The following is a 27,849-nucleotide window of genomic DNA, read 5'->3' on the forward strand; positions in this document are numbered from 1 at the left end:
GGACGATTTGTGGTTTTGTTTTTACACTTGAAAAGCAAAGAGAGAATTGAATGGGGACGGGTTTTTTTAAATACGCACTGCACACTAAATATCTGAATGATTATACACCATTTCGGTATTGCGTTTCTCTTCTAATGACAGATAAACGTGCGTTCCGCGTGTATTTCAATATGAGCACATGACGCGGAAGTAGCTGTTGATAATCATAAACATCCTCATGACAGACTTCAGCCGCACTTCATTGAATCTCCCGTCAAAACATGCAAACGCACAATCTTCTGTGCATAATCTCCTTCGTTCTCGGATGTTCGGCTCAGTTTTATGTTATAGATGATCGGATTGGTCTAGGGCGGGAGTTTGATGGAATAGGAGGCTTAAGTGGAGGAGGAGTAAGTTATGTTCATACATTAACATTTCTGTTGAAAGTCGGCCAGGGGTTGACTAACTTTTTTTTTGCTTGTTTGTTTGTTTGTTTGTTTTCAGGCCACTTCACGACTTCTTGTTAATTATGAAGAACCCTATCGGACTCAGATATTGGATTACTTATTCAAGGTATTTGGTCATTTGAGCTGCATTTAATTGTGATGATGTCTTTAATAATAATATGTTATTAGTAATGTATTATATATGTGGGTTTGGTTTTATTTAGCCCAACTTTGGAGCTTCACTTCACATCCTTAAGGTGGAAATAGGAGGTGATGCTCAAACCACAGGTGAAACAAAGTGCCTTTCTCTGTTTTTTACCCTTGTTTTGTATATCTGACTGTCTGTTGCTTGTTTAGATATATCAATTTATCGAAAAACACATCAAAATAAATAACCAAGCTTTTGATTTTAGCATTAATTAAGGATAAATCGTAAAATATGTTAGGGTTATGCGGTTGTTCTGAAGAGAATGCATTAATTAAGAAAACCGTCTTGAAATTAAAAGCTTACTGATTAGTTTGGTGTATCATTTTATTGTTATTTGAGGAAAAAAACAATAGTTTACCTCCACTGGTTCTTTAAGAAAATGTATGTCAGTCAGTAAGTCACATGACGTGAATCATGTGGAACTAACATACTGAAGGGGACAAAAAAAAACAACAGGAAGCAATGTTCACCTTGCTAGTATGGTCAGTTACGTTAGTTAGTTTTTATGTTAGTGAATTATACATTCGCAAAATATGTAACTACAAGGTAAAGTATTATTTCTTTTGAGAAATAAAGTGAATTATTAATGGAAATAAAAACAACAAACTGACGAATATGACGAATATGATAATGAGTATGATATGTGATGATTAGGGTGTGTACACTATTCAAGGAATGGAAAGCCCATTTACACTCATTTCAGATAATCTTCCTGGTTGGCAGTTTTTTTTTTTTTTTTTTTTTTGTTGTTTTTACACCAGTTCCACCATTGTCATTTTGAGCCAGACAGAATTACAAAAAAAGCCTGTTTGTTCAGTACAAAGTGTATTAGGAAAAAGTGGAAAGGGTAAAGGAATAGATTGGGCGTTAACTATTAAACTGTTAAAAATGTTTTATTTAATATTCTAAAAGTGGAAATAAAGTGCTTATCCGGTGTTTCATTAATTTATATTTGAAGGTGGTTTTCACATTGATTAGAAGAGCTGAAACAGTATTTGATTCAAAATGATTCATTATTTAGTTTGATTCAATTGAAAAGTATTAATTTTCATAGGAAGTATTAAATACTTAATTGATTGGACACTGATAAGGTTAAAGCTATTTGTGTGAAAAAATATTTAACTTTGAAATATCTTCAATATCAATAAATGTGTCTGTTTCATACACTGATCACCCAAAATGAAAATAAAAAAGTGGCCCTTTTTTGAAGCTTCCAAAAGTGAATTAATTAATTGTAAAAAATAACCCATATGCCGTCAGGTGGTTAACACGTATGTTATGAAGCAGACTGCAAATGTGAAAACTTCCTCAGACTGGTCTTACTGAATTATTTAATAGGACCAAAAGTTATATATTATGCAATATGTGTTTATCTATAATCTAATAATGGTCTTGCCATGAAATAGCCATAAGTTGCAATAAAATGTGGCAGTAGATAAACAAATGAAATCGTCTGACTCTGCGACATATGATGTAAGGCGCATTATAGTGGAAGCTTTGGGAATAGACTTTTGTCACGGGAACCACTGACCACTCTGTTTGTTCACCCCAAAAGAATACGATAAGCAAAAAAAAGTTGTGTTGGCATTGCTGTATAATGTTATACAGTGTATCACTGTTAAAATGCTTCATATGACATGCGTCATATATTGGCAGATCTTAGAAGTCAACGATATTTATTTATTTATTTATTTATTTATTTATTTATTTGTTTATTTAATAATAATTTTTATTTATTATTTTTTTAATTAATAATATATTTAAAAAATGTAATAAATATGTTTTGTTACAAAAACTTATCGATCTGCTTAAAAAGACATGCGTTAACACTCTGGTGGCTTATGGGGTAATTTTAAGGGATTCAAATTATGGCCACTGCCCAACACCATTATACAAAATGGAAGAGCCAGATTAAAATTTAAAACTACTCCAAATCCGTTCGTCTGACAGAAGAAAGTTATATACACCAAGAATGACTTGAGTGTGAGTAAATGCATTATGAGGTCATTTTTATTTTGGGGTGAACAATTCCTTAAAGATTCCCTAATAATAATTTCAGAAACTTCGCTCTGATTTTATTATTATATATATTTTTTGCTGTATTTCTAGTCCAAATATCTAAAAATTCCTAAATTAAGAAGCATTTTCTAGACAAGCAAAGCTATAGTCTTATTTAAAGTAATAGTATGCCAAAATTAAGTGTGTTTTTCCTTAAAACAATGAAAATAATGTGCCAGTGGGGTTAGTAAAATAATCTTATGTCAAAACAAAAAAGCAAGCTTATTTTTCTTACTCCATTGGCAGATTATTTTGCTGCTTTTAATGGAAAACTCACTTAATTTTGGCATATTTTAAAAACAAGACACAATTGGTCCGTTTGTTGAATTTACATTGCAACTAATTCTTATTATATTATAAGTAGACTGTTAGGTTGGGGTTAGGGTTAGTGTAAGTTGACATGTACTTGCCAAGTTTCTTATAGTCAGTTAAATGTCTGTTGAAGGAGCATATCAACAGATATTAAGCAGAAAGTCTAGTAATACTCAAAAAGACCATCAAAATAAAGTGTTACTGAAAATACTTCTTGATTTAAGATATTTGGAACAGAAACAAGACAAAAACTCTAAGTATGAAAAGCATATTTTAAAGTGTATCACAATCTATATGTTACATGTCTTTTTTTACAGATGGCACAGAACCCTCTCACATGCACAGTAAGGATGAGGGGAATTTTTTCCGCGGGTACGAGTGGTGGCTTATGAAGGAAGCCAAGAAAAGAAATCCAAACATTAAGCTGATCGGTAATCAATTTGTTCCAGGCTGCATTTTCCATTTTTAATTTTAAAGACAAAAATAAGATGGAGAAATTTGAGTTGATTGAATGATCTGATTATGTAGGTCTTCCCTGGGCATTTCCAGGATGGGTTGGATATGGAACCCAATGGCCTTACTTTTTTCCAAATGTTACGGCCAACTATGTTATTACATGGGTCATGGGAGCAAAGCAGCATCATAACCTTGACATTGATTATATCGGGGTATGTGTGCACTAGCTGATAATAGTTGGCTAAAATTGGATCTATTACTGGTGTCTATTTTAAAAACAATCTTTATTCAACTGATTTTTTTAGATTTGGAATGAGAAAGCATTTGATCCAACATACATTAAGGTAAAAATGGATATCCTTTTCAGTTTAAAACATCCTAACTGTATTGTCAGCAACCTTATCAACATTTTGTGACTCACCTAGGTGCTGAGAGATGTTTTGGACAGTGCTGGCTTCACGAACATTGGCATCATTGCTGCAGATGGAGACTGGTCTATAGCATCTGCCATGCTGAATGATCCATATCTGAACGATGCTGTCGAAGTCATAGGGTGAGCAATAGCAGTGTGATGCATTCAGTGATTAAGGGAGAATCTTTTCACTCTTGTCAACAGGCACTCAAATTCAGTCACCAGGCAGTTTTTGTCTGCTCAGTGCTCAACCAGTACCTCCAGGAAATATGTCTGACTATAACTGTGACTTTCATTTTCACTATTACGGCCTGAACAGACTGATTTTTTGGTGCTTTTTCTCAAGATTTGCGGCAATACTTGTACCAGGAACCATTGGTCTCTAATTTCTTTAAAGGCAACACTGGTTTTAATTTTAGCCACTGACTTAACAAACATTGCTTTGTTTAAATAGACTGGCTTATTGTGCATTGTGATAATGTCACATGTTGTGTCTAAAGCTGGTCAGACAGCTAAGGAGAAGCGCAGCGCTGTGTCAGGTCTATGACAACTTAAGGTATTGCTTACTCTGAGGACTTTTTCTATAAGTAAATATAATGTTATATGGTATAAAACAATGCTGATGGCACAGAAGTGTCCTGGCTGGCCAAAAATTGTATTTTTCTGTAAATTTTGCATCAATTGCTTGATTTTTGCAATAACATTGTGCATTTATAAAGTGGGTTTTACACAGGTGAGTGGGCTTGACAAACCTTCTGTTGAAACACTCTTTAAAAAAAAAACTCCCCCTTCTAACTCTAGACCTTAATGGTCTGAGCACAAACAGTTTCTTTTTATAAGTAGCTCTTCTTGTATGTATTACCACTTGTTGAATTGCTAAATTCCTCCTTAATTGTAAGTTGCTTTGGACAAAAGCGTCCTCTTTATGAATAAATGTAAACGTAAATTCAGAAGACGTATAAAAGAACACCTAAAGTGCAGGCACTTAATATTTAGTCATATTAGATCAGAGATCCCCAAACTAGGGCCAAGGGCCAAAGTTGGCCCATGGCAACCTTTGATTTGGCCCGCCATCCCATCTGAGAAGAGAGAGAATGATGGGGAGGGTTTCGAGATTGTCAATTCAAATTTAATGTAACATTTTGTTAGTTTGCTTGTTTTATTATTAAAAGCTAATTTAAATTAAATGTTTCAATTAAATGGTATAAATTAATCAGATTTTGTAAATGTACATACTGTCACATGAAAATGCAGAGACTTTCGTGAGCAAATCAAGTCAAAGTCAGATTTTGCTTGACTAGTGTATTCAGCATCGAACTCCACCGAGTTATAAATGTGATTGTTTATGTTTTTTATAGCAATGAGGTGTAATTAAAAAGTTATACTGCATTAGTTAATACAATTTTTAGTAGTGTTTTCTATTTATTTTGAAATATTAGGAAATTACCAATGGCAACTTTTAATGTAATGTAATTTGATATATTTATCTTCAGCCCACGGCTCGCAATGATATTTGGTTTTTGGCCCATTATACAAAAAAGTTTGGGCACCAGTCTCATTACAATTAAATAATCAAATGAATAAATGACTATAAAAATATGGTTATTGAGTTGTTGCATTTTTTGTGTTGTCAATATGCTCGTGTTTATATAGGCCTATTGTTGTATATGCAACATTTGTATATTTATAACTACCTTCGAGGAATTTGGGGTCGCAAGTCACTAGCATTGTCATTTTGGAGGTCGCAGGCTGAATTTTTCCCATCTCTCTGCTTGACTGTCTCTATTCTTCGCTGGTCTATCCCAATAAAGATAAAAAAAACCTTTACAAAATATATATATGCATTAAAAAGTTGGTAGTTATTTTGAAAAAGCTGGTTGACCCTTGATAATTGGTGCAGTTGCTTCAAAGCATTGAAAAGCTTCTTCTCTCCCATCACTTATTTGCTGTTGGGTCGTTGGTACATTATATAATCTACCAGCTAGCTGATCTAATAAGCATAAAAGTAACCTGTAATCACAGTTTACATTCTTTACAGTGTGCACTACCCAGGCACCAACACAGTAAAGGAAGCTCTGCTGACAGAGAGAAAGCTCTGGTCCTCTGAAGACTACAGCACCTACAATGACGACATCGGTGCCGGATGTTGGGCTCGCATTCTCAACCAGAACTACGTTAATGGCAAAATGACCTCGTGAGCTGTTTTCACACACCTTTCTCTCATTTCTTTGTTATATTCTGTCTTTATGCTGATCGGCTGCTTTCTTTTAGGACTATATCCTGGAACGTAATAGCAAGTTATTACGAGAATCTGTCATTTGGTAGAGATGGGCTGATGACAGCGGAGGAACCCTGGAGTGGACATTATATAGTGGAATCTCCAATATGGATGACTGGTAATGTATTTTTAATAGTCGCCTATGTTAATCAACACACATGATCAGTGTAATTTGTCACTTTCAAAATGGCCGATTTTTAGGTCAACCTCTATAAGAATTAATTCAATAATAATAATATTATTATTATTATACAAACAATTAAATTCTACCAATATCAATCATACAAAACACATAGTTTTGTCTATTGTCATGAGACTGGTCTTGTTAGATTCCTTTCATCATGCCAAGAACATTGATATCATTTATTCCCTAATTGACACGACTTCCTGTCCACCATCTTGAATTAGTTTGAAAATCTGTTGTTTTGAACTCTCCGTAGATCGTTAGTCCAAGTTCCACCAAATTTGACTCAGGCTATGCTTTCCAAAAGTTACAGAATTTTTAGTTGCTCTGCCGCTTGTTGCCGTCTTGTTTATCATGTGGCCGCTGGACTGCTTGGCCTCGATAATTGCTGCTTGCAGCTATCTTTATAAATGTAATTGTCCATTTGTTTTCCGTTATGGGAAGATCATGCTGGACAAAAATTGTTTGATGAATATTTGTTTTTTTATTATTATTTTTATTATTATAAACTATTTAGAGATGAATCCTGAATGATACAAAATGTCTGCTTTTTTTCGCAACAAATACTTGTTACTATACATATTAGGGATGCACCGATATGGATTTTTTGGCCGATATTGATAACCGATAACTCTTAAGATTTGGAGGCCGATAGCCAATATACTACAGCCGATAATTATAAATATTTCAAAATGTAATATTTTTATACAGTGAACAACAGATTTTAATTTAAAAACTTCATAAAAGTTTGAACTGATCTTATCAACTGAATAACTTACTCAAAGCAAAAAGGCTATCATTTCAAAATTGCAAGGTGATTATATAGACCTATATTCATGAATTTAAAGCATGCCAAAAATTGAATTATTTCCTTTTCTTCGCTTAGCAAATTAACATGCAACTTGACTGTTGTGTAAACATAATTGGTTGAATAACAAAATGGCACTTAATTTACAAACAAGTTTAATAAATATGTCTTAAGTAAAATGGAAATGAACAAACGTATGAATAAAACGTGTTACAGTAATGTACATATGCAGAAATATACAATGTCCGGAAAGGCGTTAAGAGGTGTTTTGACAGTTCAGAGCCACTGTACAAGCGAAAAGCTAAATACAGATTGTTAGGGTTGGGTATCGTTTGGGGTTATTTCGCTACTGGTGCTAAATCGATACTTCTAAAACGGTACCGGTGCCAAAAAGATGCCTGAACCGATACTTTTTGGCCACACAATTATTTGACAAAAAAAAAATTTTAATCATTAAAATTGAACAAAATAAATATATATTTATAATAAGTTTAAAGTAAACATCAATTCATATTTTAGATATTTAAATTGCATTAATATATTTCTTTTGATCATTTGTTTGTTAGCATGAATGCAAGATTTGCATTATGCTATTAACATTACATTAGCTTACTACTAACCTGTGGAAAGGCTGTCATCAAAATCAGGGAACACCTTTTTTCTGGGTTTGGGGCTTGTAGCTACTTTTACATGGACATCAGTGATCTAATGATTTGCCTTAATCTGAATAAGACAATATAATGATTCAGGTGTTTACATGAGTTACTTTTTGAATGTTACATTCATGTTTGCCAGTTAAATGTTATAGCACATAGATCCATTAACGTCATTGCGTCACCAGCCTATAAATGTTTCCTCCGGAGTTTGTGTCTGTGGTCCTTTAAAATAATCAAAAATCCCTGTTTACGTGGTAGACTCTTGATCAGAGTATTGTCTTAATCATATTAAAATCAGAGTATTGCTGTCGATGTAAACATACTCACTGAAAGTGCCAGATGATGTCACAAGCTGTCAAAGACAGTCCATTCCTCACCTTTAGGTTTCATAAGTTTGACATGTTTCCCCCCTTACACGCAACTTTTGTAAAGCATCTGCTGCATGTTGGTGTGTCAGAATCCTTGCTTGTAAAATATAGCCATACTTTAGAACGCTTAGTTTAAGCAAATTAGATGAACGTGATCATGTGTGTTGATGAAGAGTCGCTCACCACATGCGCCGTACTGCGCGCTTTACCTTCTATAAGCTACAATAACAAACGCCTGACATCGCTGACGGTGTCTGGACCCCTCAAAGCTGTTCAGAATTAAACATTTAGAGATGGTGTGACACAAAGCGTACTTTATGTGTGCCTTTGTACGATAAGAAATAGCGAACAACAAAATTCTTAAGGTTTTTTTTGGGGACAACTTAAATAGTTTATGTTCAGTCCACATACATCTTTAAAAAGCATTGAGTTAACAATTGATTTGTGTTGGACAACATGAAGTAATTGTGTGGAACGCTGCATTTTTTACACGGTAATTACTAATTACAATATTATAATTGTATTTAAATCACTTTTCTAACTACACTGTCTAAAAGGTAACTCAGTTACTCAGTAAGTAATGAAATTACTTGAGTAAATAGTAATCCACAAAAATAGAAATTCAACTAAAATTTGAGTTAAACAGGGACAATTTGGTTTTGTTTTATAAAATAAACACTTAAAAATGAGAAAAAAAAAGTTCATTTTCAGAGTTGTTTGCAGCTGTTACACCATATGAAAAAACATCACGAAGGCACCATGAGATAACTAACGCCATAAATCACTACTGTTTGCTCTAGAGAAAAATTTGTGTTTAATTTCTGAATATACATTCATTCATTTTCTTTTCGGCTTAGTCCCTTTATTAAACTGCTAGGCAGACTTTCTTTTCAAGCCTTATAAACAGCAACGTAAACAATGCTCGTAAACTCTTTGCAACGATAGAGAAACTCACAACCCCCCCCAGTCGGATTCCCAGTGAGCTACTCTCTGAAAGCAAATGTAATGAGTTTGCTCATTTCTTTACTGACAAGATCAATAATATCAGAAAGACAATCAGCTCATCCAATCAGCCAAATTGTGTCGACGTCAGACTAGCTCAACCACAACTTAAGAAATCAGACATTATGTCCGATTTCATGGCAATTAATGGCAAAATCTTAGAAGAGATCGTGCAAATTATGAAAACATCAACCTGCAGTCTTGACACGCTCCCCACATCATTCTTTAAAACGGTGTTTACCTGTTTAGAAATGGATCTTCTAAAAGTGGTAAATGCTTCACTTCTCTCGGGGATTTTTCCTAACTCACTTAAAACTGCAGTTGTTAAACCCCTCTTGAAGAAGAGCAACCTGGATAACACCATATTGAGCAATTACAGGCCCATCTCAAATCTCCCTTTCATTGGCAAAATCATTGAAAAAGTTGTTTTTAACCAGGTTAACAAGTTCCTAAACTACAAGGGGTGTTTGGACAATTTTCAATCTGGTTTCAGACCACATCACAGTACAGAGAGCGCCCTTATAAAGATAATCAATGACATCCGTCTAAATACAGATTCAGGCAAACTAACAGTGCTGGTACTGCTCGATCTCAGTGCTGCATTTGACACTGTCGATCACAGCATACTTCTGGATAGGCTGGAAAACTGGGTTGGGCTGTCTGGGACGGTCCTCAAATGGTTCAGATCTTACCTTGAAGGAAGAGGTTACTATGTCAGTATAGGTGACCATAGGTCAGGGTGGACACCCATGACATGTGGAGTCCCACAAGGCTCGATTCTGGCACCACTCCTGTTCAACCTTTATATGCTCCCTCTGAGCCAAATAATGAGAAAGAACCAAATCTCCTACCACAGCTATGCTGATGACACTCAGATCTACCTAGCCTTACTGCCTAATGACTACAGCCCCATTGACACCCTCTGCCAATGCATTGATGAAATTAACAATTGGATGTGCCAAAACTTTCTTCAGTTAAACAAAGAGAAAACTGAAGTCATTGCGTTTGGGAACAGAGATGAGGTTCTCAAGGTGAATGCGTACCTTGGCTCTAAGGGTCAAACAACAAAAAATAAGGTCAAGAATCTTGGTGTGACTCTGGAGTCAGATCTGAGTTTCAATAGTCATATCAAAGCAGTTAGTAAATCAGCATACTATCATCTCAAAAACATTGCAAGAATTAGATGCTTTGTTTCCAGTGAAGACTTAGAGAAACTTGTTCATGCTTTTATCAGCAGCAGGGTGGATTACTGTAATGGCCTCCTCACTGGCCTTCCCAAAAAGACAGTCAGACAGTTGCAGCTCATCCAGAACGCTGCGGCCAGAATTCTGACCAGAAGCAGGAAATCAGAGCACATCACACCTGTCCTCAGGTCTTTACACTGGCTCCCAGTTACATTCAGAATAGATTTTAAAGTATTATTACTGGTCTATAAATCACTAAATGGCCTAGGACCTCAATACATTACAGATATGCTCACTGAATACAAACCTAACAGATCACTCAGATCTTTAGGATCAAATAGATTAGAAATCCCAAGAGTTCAGTCAAAGCAGGGTGAATCGGCTTTCAGCCACTACGCCCCTCGTTGCTGGAATCAGCTTCCAGAAATGATCAGATGTGCTCCAACATTAGGCACGTTCAAATCAAGACTGAAAACACATCTGTTTAGCTGTGCCTTTACTGAATGAGCACTGTGCTACGTCCGACAGATCGAACTACTATGTTTTTCTCTTCTTTTTAATTCTTTTATAACACATTTTATCAGCTTTTATTTTATTTTATTTTTATTCTTACCATTTTTATGTTTGTTTTTATTTCTCTTATAATTGTTTCTTTTATTCCTGTTTATGTAAAGCACTTTGAATTGCCACTGTGTATGAAATGTGCTATATAAATAAACTTGCCTTGCCTTGCCTTGCCTTGCCTTGCCTTGCCTATTAATCTGGGGTTGCCAAAGCAGAATGAACCACCAACTTATCCAGCATATATTTTACACAGCGGATGCCCTTCTAGCCGCAACCCGTCACTGGGAAACATCCATAAACACTCATCTACACACACTCATACACTAAGGTCAATTTTAGCTTAGCCAATTCACCTATACCACATGTATACATGTATTTGGACTTGTGGGGGAAACCCGAGCACCTGAAGGAAACCCACGCTGACACGGGAAACTACACAATTCTTAAGTGTTTTTTTGGGGTCAATTTAATTGTTTCATGCTCAATCCACATAAATTTGTTAAAATGGTTACGTTAACTTCGTTAATCGATTTGTGTTGGGACAACATGAAGGAATTGTGTGGAACCCAGCATTTTTTTTGTGTAGATTAAGTCATGTTATATTAATCCCAACTTAACAGATTCACACAATGCAATATCATCACTGGAACAAAATATTGTGCAGCCCTACTTCAGTTGTAAGTGAATATCAAACATTTTCTTGATGCGCTTTGATTAAATGTCCTTTCATTTTATTTTTTCAATAGCACACACTACTCAATTCACACAGCCAGGCTGGTTTTATCTGCAGACTGTGGGCAAACTCAACCAAGGAGGAAGTTATGTGGCTTTGACAGACCGCAAAGGGAACTTAACAATTATTATAGAAACTATGGTAGGTAGTTGGATATTTTCCTCGGTCTTGTGAGGTTCACAAGATTTAGTAATTTATTTATTTTGCTGTGAACACTCCTTATCCTCTCTCTTTCTTTTTAAAGACACACGAGCACTCTCAGTGCATTCGTCCTCCATTGCCACACTTTGACGTCTCTCCTCAGATCGCCACATTTGAGTTCAAAGGCTCCTTTGTAAGTGCAGTTCTGTCTGTTAATAAATGTGTATTCATTAACCTCAAAAAGGCTCGATTTTAATGTTGCGCATGCTCTTTTTCAGGCACATCTCACTGACCTCCAAGTGTGGTACTCAAAACTGGATTTTAAGTCCGGAAATGGTACACTGTTTAAGCAACTGAGGCCTATTAGGGTGTGTTTGGATCTTTTCTATACAAGTTTCATGTCTTTAAACTATGGAGAACATGCAGATAATAAACTTTTCTGTTTCCACACAGGCCCATGACGGCTTGTTAAGCTTAAAACTAGATGTCGATGAGGTCTTTACTATTACAACGGTCACCACTGCACAAAGAGGCTTCTACCCAGAGCCCCCCAAATCATGTCCGTTCCCTAAAAATTACACTGATGACTTTACAATAGGTAAGAATTATTAGTTTCAGGTTGTTTTTTTGGTTCATTTATGAGTATCTTGTATTGGACAAAAAAGAAGATATTTTGAAGAATGCTGGTTTCTGGGATCTATAGACTTCCATAGAAGGAAAAAAATGGAAGTCAATGGGTCCCAGCCACCAGCATTCTTCTAGATATCTTCTTTTGTTTCCAAAAAAAGAAAGAAACTGGAGTAGTTTTTAAACAAGCAGTGATATAGAAGTGTGAATAAATTATGACAGAATTTTCATTTTTGAGTGAACTGTCCCTTTAATGTTTTTCGAGGGGCTGCTAAAAATGAATTGCGTTTATAGTTTCAACTTTATTCAAGTGTATTAAACTTCTCATATGCCACTGTTAGTTATATAACTTCTGATGCTGACTATAAAGGAATACAATTAAGGAACGCACAGTGAATAAAATTTGAATAAAATTTTTATTTTATTTCTATTACACAAATTTTATTTATTTACAAATTTTTTATTTACAGTAGATTAAATACTGACAATTCATAAAAATACAAATAATAATTTTTTATAGCATTTTTTTTTATTATTCATTCAGCTGATGTCAGCTGTCTCTGAGCAATTTTAGCTTAGCTTAGCTTAGCATAGATCATTGAATCAGATTAGATCATTAGCATTTTTTGATCATTTTCACATTTAAATTTAAAACTCTTGGCTCTGTAGGTACGCAATCACAAATCAAGTCCCTTTCCTAGGGATTGAGTCCAATAAGAACCCCGAGTGATTCTCTGCAATTATAACATGTAGACTTTTATAGTGTCTGATTAAAAATATTGTTTTACAAACAAGCGCCTGATTAAAACTTTTTACAAATAAGCATTTTTTTGGAGTAGCTACTCACAAAAAGCATATTAGGTCTACATTAAGGCAAATCATCTATTGTTGAAATTAACTACACGAGTTAAGATTTATATTTAAGTTTGCTGTTTAAGTTTGCTGGTGTCTTTCAGGTAATGTTAGATTTTCATGTGCTCTATAGGAACACTTTTAGCTTAGCATAGATTATTGAATCAGATTAGACCATTTGGATTTTGATAAAAATGACCAGAGTTTTGATCATTTTTGCATTTTAAATTTAAAACTCTTTACTCTGTAGTTACATCAAAAAGCATAGAATCACCAAGAGGCGACACTCTGTTGCTGTTTGGGAAACAACCACTAGATGCCGCTAGTGTCACGTGGCTGCCATTTTGGAATGAAAATCCCGATAGGAAAACAGCACGGATAACTAACATTAGAGAGAATGAATTAAAATATTGAGTTAAATGAGTTAAAATGAGTACATCCCCTTAAAAAAAGTAACATTTTAAAACAATATCCCAATTAAAACAGACAATTTCCAAAATGTTGACAAGACTAAGTTTAATACATCTGATATCAAAAATATCTGTTTCACATATTACATAAAAGGTTAACAAAATAACTTAGTTACTTTTAAAAATTGTTTTTACTCAAATTAGGGTGAAGCAAAAATGAGTATACACAACAAAAACTACATGATCTGGTATTTTGTATAACAGCATTAAAAATCATGAAAAAAAAATTTATATATATATATATATATATATATATATATATATATATATATATATATTTTTTTTTTTTTTTTTTTTTTTTTTTTTTTTTGGTGAAAGTAGCTTTTTTTAAATAAAACTTTTTTTTTTTAAACAGACAACACTGGAAAAAATACTATGTACTATTATAATACTCCAACAAAGTACTGTTAATCTGTTATCAACATCCCATTTTGAAAGTCACGTTAATTTAATTTAACATGTCAGTATTAATATGTATTATGCCAGTGCGCAAACTATTAAATTTAAGTAATTTAAAGTAATTTCACCTAAAAGTGACAGTTTCAAGAAAACAAGTATGGTTAATATATTAAATATTAGGTCTATAAATTAATCTATTAAAAGTGCTGATGATCATCAGTCTATGATTTTAAGTGTTGTATTGTCGTTTTTCAGGTTGTATTTCAGCTTTGATGTGCTTTTGAAATGAATAAATAAAAAACAAAGGAGCGGCTTGCCATCGCGACAGCAATAAGATCCAATAGACGGCTGATCGCTTTCACTCCAGAATGGTGGAATCGCTGGTCGGTGCTGTTGCAATGGAATATTCTATTGAGTGTCGCCTCTTGGTGATTCTAAGCTCTTTACGTCATGATGACAAATCATCCAATTAGGACCCGAGTGATTCAATGCAATTACAACAGGTTGACTTTATAGTGCCTGAATAAAAAATATTGCTTACAAATAACTCCTGATTAACTTTTTTTTGGCACATGAAGCATATTAGGCCTACGTTAGGGCAAATCAACTAATGTTGAGAGTACTAACACATGAGTGAAGATTCAAACGTATTAGAGTCCACTAATATCTGTCAGGTAAATTTAGTTCTTTACGTGCTCTAAAGGAACACTCCAGTTTTTTTTTAGGTTTTATAATAGGCTTATTTTATTACTCCCTTACAGTTGAACAGTTAAGTTTTACCATGTTTTAATCCACTAAGCTGATCTCCGTTTATGAGCACTTAGCTCAGCATAGATCATTGAATCAGGTTAGACCATTAGCATTTTAATAAAAAATTACCAAAAGAGTTTTGATCATTTTCCTATTGAAATTTTTACTTTTCTGTAGTTACATCATGTACTAAGACTGATGGCCGATGTCATGACAAATTGAGTCCGTCCCCCCCTCTTGGAATTGTGGCCTCTTAGGACTGCAGTTAAAATAGGAAGACTTTATACCGCCTGATTAAAAGTCCTGTGAAATCACATTATAATTTTAAAAGTGTTGTAATGACCATTATAATATTTTAAATGATGTATTTCATATACTGATGGTTATCTAAAGGCATGAGTTGTGGAATCAAGCATTGTTTTAGTTAACCTCTGTGCTAGCATATCATACATCTACTGATTAGCCTGCTAGCTTATCTTATACATTACTATAAGACTTAATATGTAAGTACCCAATGTTATATTTTACATACAGAATATAACTGTTAAATGTTTAGATTTAAATAATACATAATAGATTTTGATCAGGCATTTAGGCATACTCGATTCCAGGGCAGACTCGATTTGTTATGACACCGTGACTATGCAAGTTTCTAATATATCTATTCATCTTATTCTTCGAGTACGAGCGGGCGCAGCCATTTGAATTTTTTAGCTCAGGACTTCCAGTCTCATTCACTTACATTAATTTTTAGACATTAAAAACAACTAGTTATGCTGCTTGATGTTGCAAACTGATGTTTTCGTATTATATTATTCTACTTTGTCTGTATAGTCATGCAAACACTTGTTTGTAGAGAAAGTAATTTGACCATTTTCTGTGGTTTATTTTTTACCTAGTTATTTCTCCCATGAGCAACTGAATTTGAAGTTCTAAAACAATCACAAAAACGAGCTTTCTTCCACATTGAAGAATAAGGTCAATAGCCCCATCAAGAGGCCCATGGCGCCACCACTGGTGTTAATAGGAAACTATTGTAAACTCTCCACTGACTTTTCTAACTGCATTTTTTTTTCGTTGCAAGATAACCCTCCATTCTCTGAGGCGCCGTACTTTGCTGATCAAACCGGTGTGTTTGAGTACTTCAGAAACACTACAGATAATGGCTCCCATGCCTTTACTCTACGGCAAGTGGTCACTGAGCGGCCAGTGGCCTGGGCTAAAGATGCCGACCAAACCATCAGCATCATAGGGGACTACGGCTGGTATGTTCGCCCTCTTTGTTATGATTTTGATTAGCCACCAAAACATGGAAGCTTAGCTTAGCATACATTATTGAATCAGATTAGACCATTAGCATTTCGAAATCAAAACAACCAAAGAGTTTCAAACATTTTCCTATTAATATTTTGACTCTTCTGTAGTTACATCATGCACTAAGGATGACAGGAAATTTTATATTTTTTCTGTCGATATGGCTAGGAACTATACTCTCATTCTGGCGTAATAATGAGCAGACTTTGCTGCCATACCATGACTGCAGCAGGCACAATGATATTACGCAGCACCTGAAAATCAGCTAACTTTTGTCAGTTTAACCACCTTGCACATCACCATAGATAGAAGTTGATCAATTTTCAGGCATTGCGGTAAGGGAAATAAGTATTCAACATGTCACCATTTTTCTCAGAAAACATGAAGGGTGCTGTTGACTTGAAATTTTCGCCAGATGTTGGTAACAACCAAAGTAATCTATATATGCAAAGAAAACATATCTAATTAGTTTACAAATTTAAATAAAAGCCCAGACAGCAGTAGAAATCTCTCAAAGTTATTCAGCAACCATCTGCCTTTCATTATTGTAAATATACTATATTATTGTAAATATTATTTATTATAATAATTTATGTACTCTGACATTATTAATGAATATTAGCTGCTTCAGTCCAACATCTACATTACCAGATGATAAAGATGAAGCCAGGGTGGACATTTCAGCAAGACAATGATCCAAAACACAGCCAAGGAAACTCTTAAATGTTTTCAGAAAATGAAAATCAAGCTGTGGAATGGCCCAGCCAATCACCTGATCTGAATTTAATATAGAATACAGATTAAATATCAGATTTGATAGACGAGACCCACAGAACCATCAAGATTTTGACACTGTTGAAGTCTGAGAAAAAAAAATCACACCTGAACAAATCATGTGACTTATGAGAGTTGTCTTTAAGCTGCCATAAATTTATTTTTTGGTTATCAACATCTGGCGAAAATTTCAAGTTAACAACACCTTTAGAAATATGTTTTCTGAAAAAAATGGTTATTTTTGAATATTTATTTCCCCCAATGTATTAATGTTGCCTGCTCCAGCAGACCAAACCATCAGCATCATAGGCAACTATTTCTAGTATATTTTCTGTCTCCTTTATAATTTTGATTAGGCAAAAATTTTATATGTGCTTATTTGGGTCAATCAAGCTTCCTCAGACAGTACGTAACCTTTATAGAGTTTAAACACAAAAAATGTTATGCACCCAAGTGAACAATGATTCAGATTCTATACATCATGACAAATAGATGTACAGATGTAAAGGCAAAATTATTAGCAATGCATTAGTATTTGATTCCAATCATTTCACTAAATTTTCTTACTTGTCTAACTAGGTCAGACGTAAATGTGTCATGTGACGTCCTTATTGAAACCCCCAAGACTGGGGGAGTGTTCCTGGCGGCCAGGGTCGATCAAGGCGGAGAATCAGTCCGACAAGCAAAAGGGGTCTTTTACTGGATTTATGCAAATGGAACCTATAGAGTGACAAATGACATAGGTAATGATTATAATTTTTTTCCATTTCAAAATAAACCGCGTATATTTAGTTTCCCAGTTCTGGGTTCTGACAGGAAGGGCATCGTAAAGTAATTGGTGGTTCCTTCCACCAAAGAGCTTAGAATCACCAAGAGGCGACACTCAATAAAATGCTCCATTGCAACAGTAGTGCCCAGCAGCAGCTCCACGATTCCGCCATTTTAAAGTGAAAGCGATCAGCCATCTATTGGATCTTATTGCGGTCGTGATGGTAAGCAGCTGCTTTGTTTTTTATTTATTTAAAAAGCGCATTAAAGCTGAGATACAACCTAAAAGACAACTTACTATCACTAGACTGGTGATCATTAGCACTTTTAATCGTTTGTTTTACAGACCTGTTTTCTTGGAACTGTAGCTGAAATTACATTCAATTCATTCATTTTCTTTTCGGCTTAGTTCCTTTATTAATCAGGGGTCGCCACAGTACAATGAACCGCCAACTTATCTAGCATATGTTTTACACAGGGGATGCCCTTCCAACTGCAACCCATCACTGGGAATCATCCATACACACTTGTTCACACACACACTACAGACAATTTAGCTTATTCAATTCACCTATACCACATATTTTTGGGCTTGTGGGTGGAAACCGGATCACCCAGAGTAAACCCACGCCAACACAGGAAGAACATGCAAACTCCACATACAAATGCCAACTGACCCAGCCAGGGCTTGAACCAGCGACCTTCTTGCTGTGAGGCGGTTGTGCTACCCACTGCGCCACTGTGCTGCTCATTACTTAAAATTACTTTAATTCAATGGTTTATGCACTGGCGTAATATAAATGAATACTGACATCTTAAATTAAATTAACATGACTGTCAAAATGGTATGTTGATAACAGACTGAGATTACACTTTTTGGGCACAAGACTGCTGATATACAGCCATATCGCACTGCTAGGAGTGTGATATTGCGTTTATACAACAGTTCAACGGCACAATTATATATATAAAAAAAGAAAATCAAACACGGAGAGTCTAAAAACCCTTTTCTATTAGGAGCTACTTTGTTTTGCTATTCATTCACATCTGCAGCTGATGTCAAAACAGCAGAAGCCTTTACTAATTCACCAACATCACTTTAGAGCTAGTGTTTGAATGATTCTCAAGCGTAATGTATAAAGCGATGACAAAACAGGTGATTTTGCTGTCATTTTAAGATTATAAGGCTGAACTTGACATTAAATGCCCTCCGTCTACAGAGATATCTTCTTACAGTGTTACAGTCTCCAGTATTTCCATGTTGCAATCGAGATAACCCCGAAAAAAACAGCGCAATCACTACCAGACTGCTGTTGTGTTTGCAATAACGAAGGGGGTGTTCGGGGGTCTCTGAATAAAACTGTTGAGAACCGGGATAGGAAAGTAACTGAATTAAAATAGGCACTGTCCTTATAAATAAACTGCATAGTTGCAATCTATACAAAAGAGAGAGATCGACTTAGAATATCACTTTTCAGTATAATAATGATTAGATTAGATGTAGTTAGAAAACACGCAGTTTTAATCCTCCTAGCAAGGGCTTATTATGCGGTCCTGGTGCCATCTTGTGTATAGACAACGTCAACCATCTTTGGGTTATGGACGCGATGTGCTCTCTCTCAGAAATTATAAATATTTTGAAATAGGCACTGTCCTTATAAATAAACTGCATAATTGCAATCTAAACAACTACATTATCCACTAAAAAGTCTCAAAAGTACATTATATTGCCCAATAGCTGCAATATCTGTCAAACTAGCGAGTTTACTGATCTGCTGTCACTTTATGTGGGTGGAGTAATACACAAAGGTGAAGAGGCTGTACGAGTGCTGTTATTGCAAAATATCACACTGCTATCAGCCAATCAGATTCGAGAGTCAGACAGAACTGTTGTATAAAGTAGTATAGTACCTAATTTTCCAGTGTTGTCTGTTAAAGAAAGACTAATACAGCTTTTATGTAAAAAGCCACTTTCTCCGAAGTTATTGAATTCTGATACATAAATTCATCAAACATATGCACACAAACTTTGTTGACATATTATATTATAATAAATAATTATTAAAAATTACGGAGGCCACACACTACTAGATACAGTAGTTTTTGTTGTGGGGTATATTCATTTTTGCATCACCCTAATTTAAGTAAAACTAAAAAAAAAACAGTAATCCAATATATTTTGTTCACCTTTTCATGTAAGTTAAACAGATATAATATTAAACTTAGTCTTGTCAACATTTTGGAAATAGTTTTTATTTTTATTGAGATATTGTTTAAAATGTTGCTTTTTAATGAGGTGTATGAATATATAATATTTTAACTCCCATTTAACTCAATATTTTAATTCTTTCTGTCTAACGTTTGTTATCCGTGCTGCTGTTCCATTGGAATTTTTATACCAAAATAGCCACCGCTTGACACTTGCAGCATCTAGTGGCTGTTTTCCAAATAGCAACAAAGTGTCACCTATGATTCTATGCTCTTTGCTTTCGCTGTGGTGACTCCTGACTAAGCTGAAGTATAGTGAGTTAGTGATCATGTATATTTACGTTTTACTATATAGTTTTTCAGCCCCTCAAAGATTTTGTGAGTCCATTGGTTCTTGTGATTAAGAAAAAAAAACATTTCATAAGATTTTTGTGTATTTTCACAGCAAAACACAAAAATTGATGCAAATAATGCTTTAAATTTGGAGAAAAGCTGTCACAAATATTAGGCTGCATCTCAAGGGAGTAGTCTTTAGCGAGATTTGAAGTTAAAGGATTCGATAACTTTTTATATTTGGTTTCCCAATGCTGTGTTCCGACAGGAAGGACATCGTAAAGTAATTGCTGGTTCTTTTCGCTGTGGAGACTCCTGACTAAGCTGAAGTGTAGTGAGTTAGTGATCGTGTATATTTATGTTTTACTATATAGTTTTTTTTAGTCTGTCAAGGATTTGCGAGTCTGTTGGTTCTTGTGATTATTAAAAAAAAGAAAACTTTATATGATTTTTGTGTATTTTCACAGCAAAGCACAAGAATTGATGCAAATAATGCTTTAAATTTTGAGAAAAGCTGTCACAGATTTTAGGCTGCATCTCAAAGAACTGATTTTTAGCAAGATTTATAGTCAAAGGGTTACGTTACCCCAGAAATACTAACTTTTTGCCATTATTTACTTGCCTTGTGTATTTCCAAAGCCATAAGATTTTCATTCGTCTTCACTCAAGCTCTGACAGCTAAATGCATTCGCAAAGCGATCAAGAAATAAATCCACAAAAAACAAGGCGATTAATCCAAATCTTTCCAGGAGACATGATGATTGCTTTATATAATGAACAGATGTCTCTATGCAGAACACTTGGATTACACCACTCAATTCTTTCGGTGGTTTAAAAATATCAAAGTTTTATTGATCTTAATCTTTATTTAATGTGCTGAAGATAAAATTTTCAAAGCAATTTTTTATGCACTTGAAAGCATAAAGGGGCAAGTATATGATGACAGGATTTTGGTTTTGGAGTGAAGTAACTAAAGTAACTAAAACACACTAATTCTCACAACACATGGATATACAGAAACGTGCAAAAAATATCTGTAAATTATTGGTTTTCCGTATTTTGTGTCATATATTTTTTTAATGCTTTTAAATTGTGGAACTTTGTTCTTTTGATGTTTGAAAAAGTGTCTTGCATTGACATTTTGAATAGTTTGAAGTGATATATTGTCAGGATTAGTGTTGTAAGGTACAAAAAACCTTCTATTTTATGTACTTAATTCTCTATATATTATTTCTTATGTAATATATATTTGTATAGAACTACAAAAATTTCAGTAAATGTGGCTTTGTTAGTCTGAAAAGTGAAACTTTCCACAGATCAAGATCCCATAATGCCCTTCATTACCAAAAATTAAATGGATAGAAAACTGTTAATCACAAAATTTGGAATTTCATTCATTCATGCTTGGTTTCATTCATTCATTCATTCATTCAACTTAGTCCCTTTATTCATCAGGGGTCACCACAGCATAATGAACCACCAACTAACGGATATTTACTTCAGTATTTTTAAGTAATATGCATTCGCACTTTTTAATGCATGTGCTGTTCTCTCTCAGCCTTCGTAACTAAAGGTTTGTGGATACAGATTGAATTCGATTTATGCTTCTCATCATCCTTATCATATGTGAGAGTGCACACTAAGGGGCAGTTCACACCGAACGCATTTTTATCGACTCTAATGTGCTACTTTTATTTTTCAATGTAAACACAATTGACGGACATGTGTGTAATCGTTAAGCTTGCATTGCACATCTTTTGAAGCCACGTTTTGTGTTTTGTTTTGAAGTCACGATTGTGGCTGTTTACAGAGGTTTAACGGATAAATATGAATTTGTAGCTAAATTGTTAATGCTGCCAAACAGCATTTCCCGTTGTTTACGTCCTTGCTACAATATACTTTTAACGCTAGAATCTATGCATGTAGGCCCACACAGAATCTGCGCACGCATAATTCTGCAGATTTTCACAGATTTTTTATCCCATCATTAATTCTGTCTATTTACTTGAGTAAATGTGTGTACATCTATATTTATTCAGTTTTTAAATTAAGTACAGTAATATTATTGACTAATATGAAAATGTTCATCTGATTTATGTACAATACAGTTTGTACTGTAATATTTTCTGTCTTATAGTAGATATATTTTATGAGAGACTTGCTTTGTTTACCAAATAAAGTGAATCTAATTGGATTTGCATTTTAAACATAAAAAAAAGTTAAAAAGATATTTTTTATTTCACATATTAGTTTTAGTTATGATACTCCCAAAATAATTCCACAGAAATCCGCAGATTTTTACAAAAATTCTCTGCAGAAATAACAAAAAACGTCCGCAGATTCCGTCTGGCTAAATTTCAACAGGTTGTGGCTCAAAGTCCACAGCTTCTCTCTGCTCATTGCTGGTGGAAATCGCTTGAGTATGATTATGGAAAAGTGTCTCAAAACTGCTAAAGCAGTTCACACACTGGACAGGCTGCATCACAGGTGTCAACTCGGTACCCTCATGCTTTATGCTGTGATTTATTTATTTATTTTTATTTTTTTAACTAGTTCCAATCTCCTGTTTTTAGAAGCACATAGCTTCTAGCTTCATAGCTGAACTTCACACCTGCTCTCTAAAATAAAATCTGACAAGTGTCTTTCACATATATTCGGAATAAGCGTGTGTAAGTAATATGAAATGTTTACATATCTCCTGCGAGTTTGTTATTTGAGATGTAGAATGCAGGGAAAGCGGCAGCATAGAGAGACACTGCAGTGCTGGTGAAGATTGTGGCGGTTTACAGCGGTTTGACGGATAAATATGAATTTGTAGCTAAATTGTTAATGGTGCCAAACAGCATTTCCCTTTTTTTACGTCCTTGCTACAATATACTGTTAACGCTAGAAACTATGCATGTAATAGGTCGATTTTAACAAATGCAAATACTTACAGGTTGTGGCTTACAATCCAGAGCTTCATCTATTATGGTTGGAGGAGTTTTTAGCTGAATTTAGCACTGAACTGGAAGAGATTCTGGAAGCTGTTATTTGTCAAATACTAGAGCTATATATATTTTATAATTCTCTGGAACATAATTAAAATGTATTTGTAAGCACTTCTGTATTTGTGTCATGTCCTTTGGAAGCCCAAATACAAAATAGAAGAAGCTCTGTGGAAATAGCAGCTTTTGGACGACATTTTAGCCTCCTCTGCTAGAACTTTACAGCACCTCTGGCCACGCGGGGTGTTTGCAAGTAACTTGAAGGGTTTATGACATCATTAACCCGGATGTATATTTTGTAGTTCGTTCGCTGTAGGCTTTGCTAGGCTAACTCTGAAAAAGCCAATCAGCCAAACACACAAACCTACTGGCGAGGAAGATGCGTCAGGGCAAGATGAAGGACACAAAGCAAGATAATCCAAACAAAACAGCTACTACCAATTAACAAATATCTTGTGAATGGATTTAACAAGCACGTAAACACTCTCTCCTCTTCTTCTTCTGTGGAACAAGTAAATGTCAGAAGCTAAAAGTTGTGCAGCGCCACCTTCTGTACTGGAGTGTTTCATTCATTCATTCATGTTCTTTTCGGCTTAGTCCCTTTCTTATTCAGGGGTCGCCACAGTGGAGTAAACCACCAATTTATCCAGCATATGTTTTACACAGCTGATGCCCTTCTAGCTGCAACCTTTACTGATCCTTCCTTTAACAAACGGCTGATGAAGTCTTCTTTGTAAGCATGTAGTTTCCAGAAGCACTCGAACTGCTCAAGGCTCGGCTATAATGCTGAGCTTTCATCTTTGGGTAGACTGTCGATAGTATCCATCTGCACAGCGTGACTTCATTTGACCGGTGTGTGTGTGTGTATCTTTTTTTCTGTGTTAGTGGGCGGGGCAGCAGGTTTCAAATCTCCCGGGTTTGCGCACGCAACTACTTGTGTTTCGTAGCCGCGTCATCACGAAACACCTAATGACTCGTTATCAAGACGACTCGTTTGAAGCACTATGAGTCGACTCTTTTATAGATGAATCAATAGTTTTAAACACTGTACATTTACAGATTTAAGCCTTTGCCGGATATTTCACTTCACTTAGAGCTGTGTTACACACTACATGGAAGTGCATTTTCAAAAACCCATGATATGGGCTCTTTAACTGATGCTCAACACACAGAAATCTGTTAAAATCTCAAAATAATGTACTCTAGGGTTTCTTGAACCTTTAATCCCTGATTCTAATATTAATTGTGAATTTCAGTTTGTTTGGTATTTACCTAAATGAACTATTTTTATTTTATTGTGACTGAACGTTTTTTTGCTCTTCACAGGTGGAAAAAGAGTTCTTGCTGAAGGGCTGTCAGGAACAAAGGCAGGAGTATGGTACACCTTAACTCTTAGTGTCAAGGTAATATCTACATATAGATAGTAGCCTTTTTATAGAATTATGTCTTTGTTCTTAAATGCTCATCTTTTGGTCTACAGGGATTTTTTGCCACAGGGTCACTGAACGGCTTTCCGTTGTGGAAAAATGCTGCTGTTCTGGAGCCCAAGAATGGCTGGGCTGCACTAGGAACTTTGTCTTTTGAATATGCACAGTTTGATAATTTTAATGTGATTGCAGGGTGATTTGTACTTTGATACCTCACATTTGTGTTTACTTCATTATCACACTTTTTTCTGCTTTGAATTCTTTGAAAGCGTCAGGTTGACTGATCTGAGTTTCTGTTCGTTTTACTGCAAAAATACTATACTGTGAACGCGTTTCATTTCGTTTCTTGGTGATTTTACTTTTTTTCTTTTTTTTTTTTTTACTGGAATAGTTGATATTTTGGGGTTTATAAATGAAGAACGTGAGATGTTGATCTTCAAAAAGGGATATTTAACTAGGATGGTTGTCAAAGATGGCGATTAATGACTTGAATGATTTAAAATATTTATTCTTAATAAGCAGAATAAATAAATGAAGCACTTGATAGTGTGCTATGAAACAGGTTCACTTGATGTGTAAAATTATAGAAAAATAATTTCAACACCATACGTCTCTTAAAGGGGTGGTCCCCTACGATATCATATTTTAAACTTTAGTTGATGTGTAATGTAGTTGTGTGAACATAAACAGCATCTCTGAATGTAAGACGCTCAAAGTTCAATGCAAAGGGAGACCTGGCTTGTTACAGAGTTGGCTTAGCAAAGCCTACAATGAACGAATTTTGGGGACTACAAAAAAAACTTTCGGGCCTTGTGTGATCACAAACGTACTTTTACCGCGCGCACACACTGTGCAGCTAAGGGACGTGGCCAGAGGCACTGTAATGTTACAGCAGAGGGAGAAAATGCCGTCCTGCTATTTCCAAAGAGCTTCCTCTTTCTGTATTTGGGCTTCCAAAGGACACGACACAAAGACAGAAGTGCTTACAGTTCAATATTAATTATGTTCCAGAGAATTATAAAATACATAGCAAGCATGATTTGACAAAACACAGCTTCCAGAATCTCTCCCCGTTCAGTGCTGGATTCGGTTAAAATCTCCTCAAAGTAGGAGCAGCTCTGAGCCACAACCTGTAAGTGTTTTATTTGTTAAAATTGATCATGACATGTACAGTGTCTAGCCTTAACGGTATGTTGTAGCAAGGATGTAAACCATGGGAAATGCTGTTTGGCACCGCTAACGATTTAGCTACAAATTCATATTTATCAGTCAAACCGCTGTAAACACACACACACACAGACAGAAAAATCAATTAAGGCTCACACAGGTCGCATCCCACGTCTTGTGCTTTATTCTTCTGTCAACAGCGTCACTGTGTATTACAGAACAATAACTTAATCCGAGCAGCAGAGAAAAAGAAAAATAAACATCGGTCCAGCGCACATGCGCTTCTCGTGTTACACGTGTCTACAGACAGTTCACACACAAACACACACACAGACACACAGACACACACAATGGCGATCTCTCTTAAAGGAGCCACACCCCATTTTCACTCGTTACAGACACTTGTTAGGTTTTATTTTAGAGAGCGAGCAGGAGGTTGACTGACTGTTTATACAAAACGCGCGTGCTTGTATAGCCGTGAAGTGGAGCCGATCCAGAATCGCAGCACATTATGACAGATGACCAATCAGAGTCACTTGAGGGCGGGCCTTTCAGGGGAACTAGGAAATATTTTAGTCATTTTCATGTTAACTGCGTAGCTGTATATAATCAAAGTAAGATTTATGAAAAAATAATGTCATTTCCTTCAAGTGAAACATAAGCACACATTGCTTTGCATCTTATAAACACAACCACGCCTTAAAATTACATTCTGGACCATTCTGGATATACTCAGGTTATTGCACATAATTTAAAATAAATAAAACTCTTTTATCACAAATGAACGTTTACTATGTCACAAGGCTACCATGCTGAGCTCACCTAGTATGTGTGAAATAATTGCTATTGCATTAATTATTTTGGCCATCATTCCCAGTGATGGGTTGCAGCTGGAAGGGCATCTGCTGTGTAAAGCATATGCTGGATAAGTTGGTGGTTCCTTCCTCTGGGGACCCCTGATGAATGAAGGGACTAAGCTGAAGGAAAATGAATGAATTTTGGCCATCAGACAAAACGAATGTACATGTTTAATTATATTTTAATAAAAATATTGTTTTATATCATGTTTCTGGTGTAGACTATAAATTGTGTTTAATGTGTGTGTTTTTTTATGACTCACTTTTTCTGTTAAAATTTATGTTTTCAAATGGGACTAAACCTCTGTTATGTGTAAATTAAATGAATTATTGATATTAAAAGTAGGAAATGACAAATCTGAAACTTTAATAAAACATTGTTAAAGTGTCATTCCAACAAACACAATGTAGCAACCTTCCTACAATGTTGTGCCAACCTTGCTAAAAAGTTGAGGATTCTATGTTGTTGCTGAAGGTTGTCACTACGATTGCAGATACACTTAAGCATCCTCAAGGTCTTGTTGAGAAGAATCTAACGTGAGAATTTTGGCAATTATACGTGATATTATACGTGATTTTTCCAAAACATTGTCATATGTTTAAAGCCTATACTTTTTTTTTTAGATGACAGATGTGTGATAAAAACACTTTGATGTGTGGACTTTGATAAAAACTCTATTAGGACCCCTACATTTCACTATTGAGTAAAAATTTGTTATTTTTCCGTTATCGTTATTTAAAGGAAACTCATTCTTCCATTTTAAAAAGTAATTTAGAAACAACGTCACGGCTATGAGGTGCAAATAGGATACTATCCATAGGTTTTGTCATTTTTTTAATGCGACATTAAACAATTCTGGAAAGATCTAGCCAAATATATTTTTTAAATGGCAAAACTTAGTTATTTTACATTAAAAGATATTTTTTTAATTTTGAAACAGATCCAATAAAAGTCTTGATCATATTGTTAATCTCTATTTTATTTGGCAAAATTTTACATACACAAACAGAAATTTGCTAAATCATCTCCCACATTAACAGTTTTTTTGTATCGAGTTTGACTTCTTTATTTCAACTGTGAAATTGCTGACCCCAAGTTGCCTAGTTAACCTAGTTAAGCCTTTAAA

General features: G+C 34.9%; 1 protein-coding gene across 1 annotated transcript; it reads left to right on the forward strand.

The window, feature by feature from the left end:
• The first annotated feature begins 16 nt into the window (after window positions 1–16).
• On the forward strand, window positions 17–26,921 carry LOC130247857 (galactocerebrosidase). Its single transcript, XM_056481332.1, has 17 exons — window positions 17–389; window positions 484–552; window positions 650–713; window positions 3,321–3,434; window positions 3,532–3,671; window positions 3,765–3,803; window positions 3,885–4,012; window positions 5,910–6,065; window positions 6,143–6,267; window positions 11,662–11,789; window positions 11,893–11,982; window positions 12,068–12,157; window positions 12,243–12,387; window positions 15,972–16,152; window positions 17,555–17,718; window positions 24,598–24,674; window positions 24,752–26,921. The coding sequence occupies exons 1-17, from the start codon at window positions 261–263 to the stop codon at window positions 24,893–24,895; spliced, it is 1,983 nt and encodes a 660-aa protein (XP_056337307.1). The 5' UTR covers window positions 17–260; the 3' UTR covers window positions 24,896–26,921.
• The last annotated feature ends 928 nt before the right edge of the window (window positions 26,922–27,849 follow it).

This window comes from Danio aesculapii, chromosome 20 (assembly GCF_903798145.1).
Source record: "Danio aesculapii chromosome 20, fDanAes4.1, whole genome shotgun sequence".
Classification (NCBI taxonomy): domain Eukaryota; kingdom Metazoa; phylum Chordata; class Actinopteri; order Cypriniformes; family Danionidae; genus Danio; species Danio aesculapii.